This window comes from Balaenoptera borealis, assembly GCF_965194805.1.
Source record: "Balaenoptera borealis genome assembly, chromosome: 11".
Classification (NCBI taxonomy): domain Eukaryota; kingdom Metazoa; phylum Chordata; class Mammalia; order Artiodactyla; family Balaenopteridae; genus Balaenoptera; species Balaenoptera borealis.
In genome coordinates, this window is record NC_138868.1 from 57,447,978 (window position 1) to 57,460,431 (window position 12,454).

At 47.6% G+C, this 12,454-nt stretch overlaps 1 protein-coding gene across 1 annotated transcript in view; it reads right to left on the minus strand.

The window, feature by feature from the left end:
• Positions 1-12,454, minus strand: part of TENM4 (teneurin transmembrane protein 4) — a 756,454-nt gene that overhangs the window by 104,103 nt on the left and 639,897 nt on the right. Inside the window, exon 22 of the mRNA XM_082343256.1 lies at positions 2,878-3,094. Coding sequence (XP_082199382.1) covers positions 2,878-3,094 — 217 coding nt within the window. The remainder of the gene's footprint in view (positions 1-2,877; positions 3,095-12,454) is intronic.

Consider the following 12,454-nt stretch of genomic DNA (forward strand, 5'->3'; position numbering starts at 1 on the left):
ACAAATCTGTTTGGGGATACTCAGTAGTGAATGATAGATAGCTGTTTCTTCTGAATCTAGATCAGTGAGGAGTAGTGGCATAATGATTCAGGCGAATAATAGGTAAAAGGAATTTTAACAGTAACATTTGGAAGCTTCCGTTATCCATTCGTTTTAGAGCAAATACTCTATTCCGGGCCCTGCCCTAAGTAATATAGGTTTGGAGAGATGAATGGTCTCCACTTTCAAAGCATGTTATTTAACTGAAGGTGACAGATATATAGACAATGATCTGGGAGCTGACTTCTACTCCTGCTTCTGCTACTAATCTGTAATGTGATTTTAACAGATAATTTAACCTCTCTGGACTCTGAATCCTCAGTAGAAAATTAAGTAAAATAGATAATGTATCCATCCATCCTCTGTCCCACTGTCCCTCCCCATCGCTCCCCTCTCTCCTTCTTTCCTTCCATCTCTTCATTGTTCAAGGTAATATATTGATATATGCGTATTTATCTTGAGCGACTACTAAGTGCTAAAATGAGTGAGATGCAGTCCTGTCCTGGCAGACTCAGTTTAGAGGGTTAACAGACATTTACATATTCACTATATTAAGCCCTTTGTCAGAGCCACGTATCCATCAGTGGCAGAGCCAGGATCTGAAACACAAGTTGGCCTGACTCCAAGGCCTACACTCTTTTCTCTCTGCTGAGTGGTCCATTTCTCCCAGTACAAGTTTCTCAAGTTCCCCACTTGACAGGTTCCTTAAGGCATGTCAGACTGGGAGAAACGATACTGAAATCCTTGGGCGGGTGCCGTGTGATTCGTGGCACGTAGGCAGCAGGCTTGGTGAGTGACCAGAGGACACGCAGGGGTCATGGTCCCTGTTGGTACTTATCAGGATGGCATGGTAAGGGCACCCCGAAACAGAACAGCCACTGGCAGCCAACCAGCCATAGCCCTAATCAGAGCCCATAACGGGTCCAGTAAAGAAAGGGTGAGCAAGTAATATTCCCCTTGGTAGGAGTAATATTTCTATCTCCAGTTGACTAGAAGAACTCACACCATGGGAAGGCCCATAAGCATACATACAAAATCACACAATTGAATGAAAGAGCAGAAAGCTCCCTACCCAGAGATGAAAGCGGTATTTCTGGCCAAGATAAATGAATAGGTTTTTCCTCACTCTATTTCTGCTCCTGGCTCTGCCACTTGACTAGCCTGTGAATTGGGGAAGATCATGTAACCTCTGAGGTTCTCAGTATTCTCGGGGTAAGTTGAAGGGACTATAAAGTACCTTCATCTCTAAAAAGGTTAAAGTTCGAATGCTTTGACACACTCGTATCATGCCCCTCTTGCTGGGCTCAGAGAACTCCCCCGACTTCACTTCTCCCCTCTTGTCATTGCTCCTTGTGAAGAAGGGCTGGGGCAGTGGAAAGCACGGGCCCTGGAGTCCCAGCTCCATCACGTCCCAGGAGCAAGCCTTCTCCTTGGATTCCCAGTTACTCTCTGGGGATCATAATACTACCTTCCAGGGAGACTCCCCAGGAGTCCTTCTTAGGTCCCCACTCGGCCCCCTTACACATTTTCCTGGATCCAACTTTTGTGTGCTCATGGTTTCATCTACTGCTTGTTTGTTGATGGCTCACAAATCAAAAACCCCAGCCCTAACCTCTGGGTGAGCTTCAGATTTGCTTCTGAACTACAAATAGACATTTATTCTTGGGTGTTCTACTGAGGTGAGCCCCTTCCTTGCCCTTGCCAAGCATCTGAGTGAGAGACTCCGCCCTCCAGCATCCCTCAGACCCAGCAGATGATGAAGCCCTGCTGATTTCCCTCTTTAAATAGAACTGGGGATGTCATTCATTCTTCCCTTCCCTCATCCCTACCACATCGTCCCCTTAGGGCAAGAACTCTCTTGGCACAGAAGTCATGAACATAGAAGGCACACAGTCTGTGCTGAACTGAACTGGGCTGACTTTTAAAGAAAGCTCTGTGTGCATGAGGTATCACTACCTTGGAAGACATTCAAAATAAATTACCATAAATCCCTCCTTCTTGGATACCTTTCCCAAGTCCACAGACCCTGATCTGGGGAGCAGAGAACAGACAGCTGCCTTTTGCCAGCTCCTGTACACTTTTATGCCCCTGGGTCTTTGCACAAGCTGTTCCCTCACCCTGGCACACTCTCTCTCCCTTGCTGAGCTATTTCTCATCTTTAGGACTCAGTTCTTAAGTCTCAGCCTTCCCCCACCCAGGAGCACCTTCTCTATGCTTCCAGAGTACGCTGGGGGCATATTTCTGGTCTATCACAATGGAACTATTTTTTGTCCCCTTAGTGGGCTGTGAGTGACCAATGGGCAGGGACTGTGCTCCACTCATCTCTGTGACTCCAGCACAGGACCTGGCACAGAGTAGACCTCAGTAAAAACCTGTCCAATAGACGACACCACTGAATGCTTGTGAAAGAATGCATGGGCGTATGGCCTGGGGTGCCAGCAGATGCACCCCACCCCAGCCTAACAAAATCTCCCGGACATCAGCTCTGAGGGATAAGAGTGTCAAAGCTTTCAGCTCATCTGGAGACCACAGAATCAGTAAGAGCTGACTGCAAAGTGGGTATTGATCCAAGATTCCCCTGGGACCTTTGATTTCCCACTCTCTCCATCTATCACCCAGTGAGGACAAAAAAAACTTTGCTCATAAAAATTCCAAACGCCTTGGATAGCAGTTTTCTAAATGTGGGTACCTGAGGCTGTTTCCCTGCCTCCCCTGACATTCCATCAAGAGCCTTCAATGCCCACCCTCCTGGCCTCCTCCCACTCCCACCCACCCACACGTGGCCCTGGAGGTGAGCCATTTCCCCTTCAGAGGAACCACGGCCAGAGCTGGACTCACCCTCCATCAAAGGGGTTCTCCCCGGGGATGATGTGTGTGCTGTCCCTGCCCACGAGGAACTTGATTCGGTCGTAGAAGGAGTGCAGGTTCTGCTGGGACACAGGGGCCTGTGTCTCCTGGATGATGTCCAGAGGGTCGGGGGAGCCCAGGCACAGCGGGCTGACGTGACAGAGGGGCTGGAGGCAGCAGTCGGGGTCCATGCAGTCCACCAAGCCATCTGCAGGGGTGACAGAGCATGACGTTTATATGGCTATGTTCAATCAGCATCGTTTGTCCACAGTGCCTTCCTTCATTCACTTCTCTATTTTCCATTCATTGGAAAACTTTATTAAGTGCCTGATATAAGCCAAAGGCTTTGCTGGGCACCAAGTAGATTCAGGTGTCAGATGAGGTCGCAGCCCACTAGCCTAGTAGGAGAGACAGACAAGTCGGTGGGCAGCGTGACGTGTTTTTTTTGTTTTTTTGTTTTTTTCAGAGAGAGAGAAGGAATTATATATATGAAGGCCCAGAGGTGAGAGAACACACTGAACCGTTTGAGTTGCTAAATTCAAATGCTGGCTCAGAAGGTGAGGGGAACAGCACAAGATCAGGCCGTGAGGTCGGCAGGAGCAAACAGCTGGGCCTCCCGGACCAGGTTAGGGAGTTTGCATTTCACCCTCTGGACAATGGGAGCTACTGAAAGGTGTTAAGCAAGAGGTGATTTTATCTGAAAGTCACTGCATTGCTGAAAGAGCATCCCCTGTATCGTGGAGAGGGGACTGAAGGGGGCCCAAGGTAGAAGCTGGGGGCTGCATGGAGGAAGTGTTGCTGAGATTACACAGGAGGAAAATAATGGTTCCTGAGACCAGAGCAGTGACAGTGGAGACTGAGAGAAGAGGACGGTTTGGAGAGACGCTGAAGAGGTAAGGCCTGGCGACTGACGGGCTGCGGGGGTGAGAAAGAGGCAGTGCTGGTGGAGGCGGCGAAACTCCCAGCATCTCTCCCGGCCTCGATGCAAATGTGTGGACAACCGGCTCTGCCTTCTGTGAGAGGGGATGGTTTCAGATCACCGGCCAAGCTGCTATTAGCAGAGAATTAATTCTCTCTACCACATGGGTGGATTTCTTTATAGGCCTGAAAATTGTATGACAGCTTCCAGCTTCCCAAAGTGCAAAAAAGAAATTCCACCAGACCACAACTTTTTGGTCTCATTATCCCAAAGCGCTTTTACAGGCACCCAAGAGAATAGCTTAAAATAGATGACAAACCCAGGGATTAGAGGATACTGCCCAAAGTGGGGGACACGGAAAGCCAGTCTGTGTGCTCTGTAGGCAGAGAACAGTCGAAGCACATGCGTTCCTCTGTAGGTTGGAATTCTGCCCCTCCTGCTTACCAGCTGTGTGACTTTGGGCAAACCTCCTCACCACCCTGGGGGCATGGATCCTGCTCTGGTTATCTCTGTTGTATCCCCGGCACTTACTACAGGTGTTTAAAACATGACTGTTACATAAATAAATGAAAGAAAATTGAATGAATTATTTGACAAATGAATCAAGGGGACGAAACCAAATGACAGTCCATAAAAGGCAGAAGACCATTATCTTCATTCAATTCAATTAAACAGTGTGGTATGGTGGGAGGATCGTGTGGCTCAGAGATTGAAGCTCAAGTCCCAGAACTGCGCCTAAGAATGACTGGCTGAGTTCCTGTGCTTCATCGCTCTGAGGCCCCGTCTCCTCAACACTGACATACTGCCTCACTTCTGTCTCCATGGGTTTACAACACAGATACTGCCCACCGGAATACTGCCTATGCATTGGTTAGACTGGGTGCCCTACCCACACAGGCAGCACTCTTAAGCCTCCTTTCTAGCCTTGGGATGTTGTGGCCTCAGGCAAGCTACCTGACCTCCCCGAAACCCAGTTTTTTTCTAATAAATTAGGGCCAAAAATCCCTTGTCTTTCTCTCCCAACTTCTGCATGGTATCTAAGACCTTTCACGCTATGCCCTCCTTGAGGGCAGCACAGTGGTAAAGAGTATGGGCTCCAGAGCAGGACTGTCTGAGTTGAAATCCTGGCTCTGAAACTTACTACTGTGTGACCTTGGGCAGGTTACTTAAACTCTCTGGTCTCAGTTTCCCCACATCTCTTACAAGTGGATTCTTTTTTTTTTTTATTTAATTTTTTTGGCTACACCACAGGGCATGTGTGATCTCAGTTCTCCAACCAGGGATCGAACCTGCACCCCCTGCAGTGGAAGCGTGGAGTCTTAACCACTGGACCGCCAGGGAAGTCCCACAAGTGGATTCTAAGAGTGTTACTTAAGTATTTTTTACATAAGTGAAAAACATAGTGTATGTCCCCCAATCTAGCGGAGAACCTGACACATAGTAAGTACTTAATAAAGGTAGCTCCCCTTCCTGACCCTGACCCTAGAACACAGCTCACCAAAGTGTAGGGCTGGCTGTCCTTTGTCTGCTCACCAGCCAGATCCATCCTGAGATGTGGAGGAAAGGCCTCTGCTGGCTCCAGCTCTGTTCTGGGTCCTACCTTGTGGCTCCTGTCCCAGCTTCCAGATACACCAGCTAACTGCCTAGCCAAGCACCTGTTTTCTCCTGCAGTCGGCGGGCTCCATCACACATTCTCGGGCTGCCCCTGTCAGACATTGCTTAAGCACATAATTACAGCCCAAGCTGAGGGTTATTTGCATTCTGCTATTGATGTTAGCATGACAGATTCAGCTGCCGCATCCATAACTCTGCAGAAATGCTCCATTATTCAATCCCGGCGAGCAGGGACGCTGACCATTAAATCAGCTAGCACAATTGAAGGGCTGTGAAAAGTCATGGCTAATTTGAAATTTTATTAGCTCTTGCCTGCTCTTGTTTACCACCGAAGCGGTCCCTGGAAACCAGTCTTTCACCTCTTTATAAACACTCGGCTCTGTGGCACCTTGGAAGAACTGCTTCCTGCTCTCTGGTCCTGGTTGGAAGGATAGCCAGGAATGATTGCTAGTATTATTAATTTTTGTATTAAATGATGATGATGATGATGATAATCACAGCTGCCACCTACTGAGTGCCAGGCATTGTGCTAAATGCTTTACAGGGAATGTTTTCAAGGAATGTGTCATTGAATCTTCCCAACTCTACGAAGCAGCCACTGTCGCCACCATCACCCCCATTTCAGAGAGGAGGAACCAGAGGTTCCAAGTGGTAAAGTAACTTGGTCAAGGTCACACAGTCAGTGCAGAAGGTGACTCAGAATTTGAACTCAGTTCTTTCTGAAAAATAAAAGGTTCTCTGATCCTGAAGAGACTTTTAGGAACTATTTCTTGAGTGGGAAACATGAATCTACGAGTGTTGCTGAAATGCTACCCTTCTGTGCTCTTCCAGTGCCCTGGGTGACCCCCACCACTGCACTCATCTCCCCATATTGTAATTCTCATTTTCTCTGTCTCGCTCCCCACACAATGAGCTCTTGGAGAAGAGCTGCTGCCGGCCTACACCTCCCTATGTTGACTCTCCCCTATCATTCATTTGGCAAATATCTGCTGAGTCGTAAATGTGGGCTAAACCTCCACTAATAGAGACCATCATATTAAATGAGATACATATTTTAAAAATGAGTAGGGCCCACAAAATTCTTATCAAAGTCTCAGTTTATGAGACCAGCTTCTGTGCAAACCCCTCTCTGTTATTTTCAAATGCAGCATTATGGCAGCCTGCAGCAGGGCATATGGCTTCCCTATGGTAACAGAGACTCTTCCACGGTTTCAGTTTCTTAGGCATAGATGACAAGTTTTAGAAAAGTTGTAGTAAGAGGAAAAAGTATGTTCTGAGGACAGAAAAGTAAATTTTGGGATAGATTAGAAATTAGATTAGAAATACATCAATATATGGTTTTCGAGATTCTCTGGTTTTGGCTAATTTGGAGACATTTAGATTTCCCAAGCACTTCTTATCTCACTTAATTGTATATTACACACACATTGGTTGACTTATAAAATGTTCATGTTTCCTATATTTACTATTCCCATTGGGAGACCCTTGTTATCACAGGAGCAAAAACAAAACCCAAAAACCCATCAGGAAAATAGAGAGGATTTTTCCTTTATTTCCTTCGAAATTTCAATAAAACCCTCCTACACCCTAAACTCTAGCTTTTGGGAAATTACATATTCCCCCCAGAGATTTCCTTTGTCCTTGAACTTCTGAAGGCCTCCCCTCCCTCCTTACATGGTGAAAGTGAAGAGGGGCAGATGAAAGTGTCAGGCTCCCGGAGAGTGGGAGGGGCAGCAATGCCCACCTGGCAGGCAATGGCCTCTGGTGCCGCGAGGCGGTGGGAGAAGGAAACAGCCAGAAAAAAGGCAGAATAGAGATTAAAAAGAAAGACGAAGAAAAAGGAAGGAAGGGAAGAAGCAGAAAAAAAAAAGAAAAAAGGGGCCAGGTCTCTGGGGCACTAAATGAATATTGCAGAGCAGTTCTCGTGCTTGTGACCCTTGAACGTGAAGCCCTCTGGTGCTGAGATGGCGCATGGTGCGTGGGGCACTGGCTTCTGCTAACATTTCTACGTACGTCCTATGCCACCAACTTGAGAATGAGGGCCACACCATTTCCTCTTGCCTCCCTCCTCAGCACCCACCTTGCTGGTGGGTGTCAACTGACCTTGGAGAGGGGCAAGTGGAGAAAAAAAAAATCCAGGCTAGAAGCCTGAAGACAGGGTTCCTTCCCTGAGTCTGTCACTCTCTAGCCATGAGACCTTGGGCACATCCCTTCCTATGTCTGAGATGTAATGTATTCACGTCAAACCAGGATAATAAGCTCTGGCAACCTCTCAGGATTGCTGAAAGTTTCCTGGGCCGTGAAGAGTAAATCAGTAATTCAATGAAAGAAGTCTTGGAGTCCTTCACCCTCTGCAGACGGTTGCTATGGCACGGGAATGAATGAAGTCCTCTGCCATCAATTGCGGTGCTGACTAGTGGTGGCTTCCTATTCGTGTTGTGACCTTAACAGATGCCAGGGAGTGGTGGGACTTTGGGTAACCATCTCCCTCTCTGCTGTCAGTGTCCTCATCAATCGTGGGGGGCGGATGGGGCAGCCTCTGGGGCTAATCTTCCGGACAGTCACCTCCTGGACTTTCTATGCCACAGGCCCATCTCCCCTGGTGGCTGGCCTGCTGGAACTTTCACAGGAAGTGACAGGCGGGCACGAGAGTTCTATCGTAGGTGGTGACTCAGCTGGCCTTCTCATCTTTACAAAAGAAGACACTGGGGTCAGGTTAGGTGATTTACCCAACGTCATACTGCTAGCGAAGTGGCAGAGTTGGGACTCTGGTCTCTTCTCTTTCTCCAAAACCAGGCACTAGTCCACAGTCTACATCTCTTTCCCTATTAGTGCTTTGGATATCCTGGATCCCCCAGCCCTGTCTCCCATCCACAGAAGGCAGAAAATGACTTACGTCTTATCCTAAATGCATAGCACATTGCCTTGTGCACAGTGAGCATATTTGTTGAATGAATGAAAAAAATGAATGAATTACGTGAGGATCCCAAATCAAACAGCTCCATCAGTTGGATGGGGCTCATCGAGGGCTGTGAGGCATGATGAAACCCCACCGCCACCCCGGGAAGAGCTCGTTCCTCTCCTTAGAAAGGAGGCACAGGGGACAAGTCTGCTCTGTTCCTTCCGTGTCTGTCACATGGCTGGCAGGCCCTGCGCTAGGCACTGGATAGACAAGAAGAAAATAGAGTCATGTCTCCAAAGGATGTGGTGTGGTGGGTCAGATAGAGATAACCGTGTGCTGGGAAAGAAGGAAGCAGAGGGGGCTGTGGAAGTCCAAAGGTGGGAACCCAACATGGGCTGAGGGCTGGAATATTTCCTGGAAGATGGAATGTTTAAACTGAGACTAGAAGGAGGGCAAGAATAAGCCAAAAGGAGAGCAGAGCTGGGGGCAGGTTTGGGAAATTTGTGGACTAGCAAACTCTTTTCATCAGAGTTGTCTGCATGGTTCCTTAACCTGATGGTCCCATGGACAGTATCTAACAAACCCACCCAGCTCTCTGCAGGCTTAACTCCTCCCCGGGCTCGACAGCCCATCAGCTGGCCTCATCTCACAGCTGCCTGCAGTCTGGGCACAGAAGTGTTTTGCAGCCGGCTGTGAGCACAGCATCTGGGGAGGCCCCGGGGGGCGGTGGGTGGAATGTGCCTCCCTGTCTGTACACATCTGGGAGAAGTTTTTGTCATTTGCTAGAATAAATTCTGTGCCTTCTTTGAAAAGGCTTGCAAAATCTTTATCTCCTCCTCGGAACCCAGGATATTTAAAGGTCAATTTCGCTCTTGTCTCTTATCACAAGAAATGTGGTTTAGAGATAGTCTGAAGTGCGGCCAAATTCTTTGGCTTTATGTGAACTCTCCATGCCAACAATGGGAGATGGGGAGGAGAAGGGAGGACAGAGAGCTCTGTTCTTGGTTTTACTGAAATTTCTCCTTCCAGGTTGCATCTATCAATTACCTGAATTGCAATCCATGATTGTTTTTTTTATGGGACCAACACTGCCTAAAGAGATGAACACACCTTGAAGCTGCTTAAAGATCCTTTATCAAAAGGGGTCTGGTTGCTTAAATTCCAGTGGGCTTTTTCTCTTGGCTTCTTCTTTTTAAACACAGGTTCCATCCTCATCCTAGCTTTCCCACTGATCCACTGGATGACTTTGGGAAAATCACATCAGCTCAGTGAGCCTCGGTTTCCCTGCCTGTAAACATCTGCCCTGCAAGTGTGTTGTGAGGGGCTGGAGGTTATGGACACAGAGTGTCCAGTGCAGGGCCTGCCCCTTAGAGATGCTCTCTAAACGATGGCTGTTGTCTTCCTTTATGTACATTTGAACTTTTTTCCTTCTAGCAGTAGGCGTGTAATAGTTTGGAATACAAAATTTAACTAAGACATGAAAAAGGTCAAAATACATTATATGGAGAAACACAGTATAATCATAAGTACAAAAAGTAGAGGATAAAATTATATAGAGAACATAATTCCAAGTTTTAAAAATAATCATTTATACATGAAAATATATTTATTTTATAACAAACATTATGTTTCTGTGATTACAGGTGGAAAGGAGCAGGAGAAAGAGACCTGACATTTGCAGGTGATGAACTGGGGCTTAGAGAAATTGAATAACTCGCTGAAGGTCATGCAGCCAGCAAATGGGGGAGCAAGGATTTGAATCCAGACAATCTAGGTACAGATCCTGTACTTTTAATCACTGCGGTGTGTTGCTTCTCAGGTGCTTTAGATACATCACCTGTAATCCTCATAGCAACCCTGCAAGGTAGGCCTTACTATTCTTATTTTACAGTCACACAGCATCTCTGGGCCACAGTTTCTCCATCTCTGAAATGGGCATGAATGCCCCATCAGAGGGTCAGTGTGCAACGCACAGGAAGGTGCACGTGACAGCACTTCACAGAGGGCTTCCTAAAGGGCGCTACATGCATAGGGATCATCTTCTTCGTCAAATGGGCCACACAGAGGAATTCGCATTTTGTGGTGAGTCTGGGCCTCTGTTTGCCAGCCTGCCTTGCTGTTCCCCCTCAGCAGCCAGGGCTCGGGGTGAATCTGGAGGCAGGCTAGGTTGACTGGGCAGCCCTGACAGAGGATTAGGAGACTGGGAGTAACTAAGTCATATCCAGGATCTATTCCCCGCTTTAAAAATGTAGACAATGACCACAAGTGAAAACAGAAACAAACCAATGAAGCTACTAAACCCAACTCAGCCATATTGTGTAACTTTTTTTTTGGTCTCAGTTTAAAAACACTGCAAGAACATTCTTAATGAAGCTTGAAATTCCAGTTTAATTTGTAAAGGACTGCTTTAAGCCTAGCAAATTGGGAAAGAAGAGAAACCAGAAGTTCTCAGATAAGAGCCACGGTCAGGGTTACGATAGAGCTGTGAGTTCGAAGTCTGGGCACACTGAAAAGCTCTCAGGTGGCCAGATCTCACAGACTATGCAGTTTCTGTCACCTGCCAGCTGTGTGACCTGGGCAAAATACTTCCCCTTACTAAGTCCTAGCTTCCTCATCATAAGAAAAGAGTATAGGGATAAGAATATCATACACCTCCCAGTGTTGTTGGACGGGTACACAATTGCTTTGCAAACGGTAAAATGACATATAAGTTAACATTGTCATCCTCTGGTCTGCTCTGTGGTACTGTTGTAGCCTATTTAAATTCGAATAAGTACTCACACTACATGTCTAGGAGGAGGATAAAGCACTAGGAGGAGGTGGTCCATAAGATCACACAGGATGGCCCAAGAGTCTTGGGTCCTAGTCCAGCTGTGTTAATGACTTTCTGTGTGACTTCGATGCATATGACGTCACATCCCCTCTCTGGGCCCCAGTTTCCCGGTCTGTAATGTGCAGGGGAGTAGAAGGAGGGAGCTGTAGTCTGTGTTCTCTGTCTCCTCCAGTCCTGCTACTCACATTAACCTCTGCTAATCCCTTCTCCAAGCCCCTGAGTCACATCAGCCAAAAACAATCTCTCAGCGAGACGCTAACATTTTTTTTCCCTCCACCCTGACTTATTTATCTGGGATTATGCTGTGTCCCACATCATGGCTGAAATAAAGGCACCTGTTTCATTCTACCTCCATAAGATTTGGTTGTTTGGATAACAATTCCTTCCAAGTAACTGTGAGCTTCCTGAGGGAGACAGACAGGGTCACGTTCATCGGTCTTGGTACCCTCTCAGAAAGGAGTGTGGTACCCGGTAGACAGCAGAAGCCCCGCAGGTGTCTGCTTGACTGAACTGCAGACGGCCGACTGCTCAACCTGGCTCACCCCTGTGCTGCCGTGCACAGCCTGCCCTGCTTCTCCCTCCACTGAAACTGTCCCTGTTTGGCCAAGACCCAGAGGGCCCAGTGAGGATAGTCTTGCCCCCTCCGGCGCTTGGGGACAGTCTAACCCTTATGGTTGTTTCATCTGTGCCACCCTGCAAAGTGGGGACCCTCCGCCCCTTCCTCTTGGCTCCCCCAATGGGTAGAGAGCCCACCAAACTGAGAGGGTCCCGAGGTGAGACATTCCCTCATTTCTCAGTTGAGAACCCAAGGCCAAGCTCCCTCAACAGTCTGGTCTCCCCAGCTAACTCTCTTCCCCACCATGACGATCCATGGGATGTCTTCCTGGCTGAACTGGAAGCCCCGTGGGACAGGGGCTACATCACAGTTCCCAGGAGGGTACCCAGGCATTTGATGACATCAGTTGAATGAGTGGATGCTCCTTTATTACAGCAATTATCCCACTGCATTGCAACTGGTGTTGTTTCTCTCTCCAGGCTGTGAACTTCACAAAGGCAGGGACTGTGTCTTATTTGTCTCTGAAGCCCCAAGACCCAGGAGAGGGCCCAGTGCAGGGTAGACATTCAGTTAACGTTTGCTGCGTGAGTGAATGAACTCAAGTTACAGTAGTACTATTGTATGGCTCTCGTAAAAAGTATGTAAAAACTCATTCCAGTCCATAACATGCTCCGTAAACGGAAGAGGTATATTCTCCTACACTTGGGGATTTTCTCATTGTTCTTTTCTACTTCATGCTGGTTC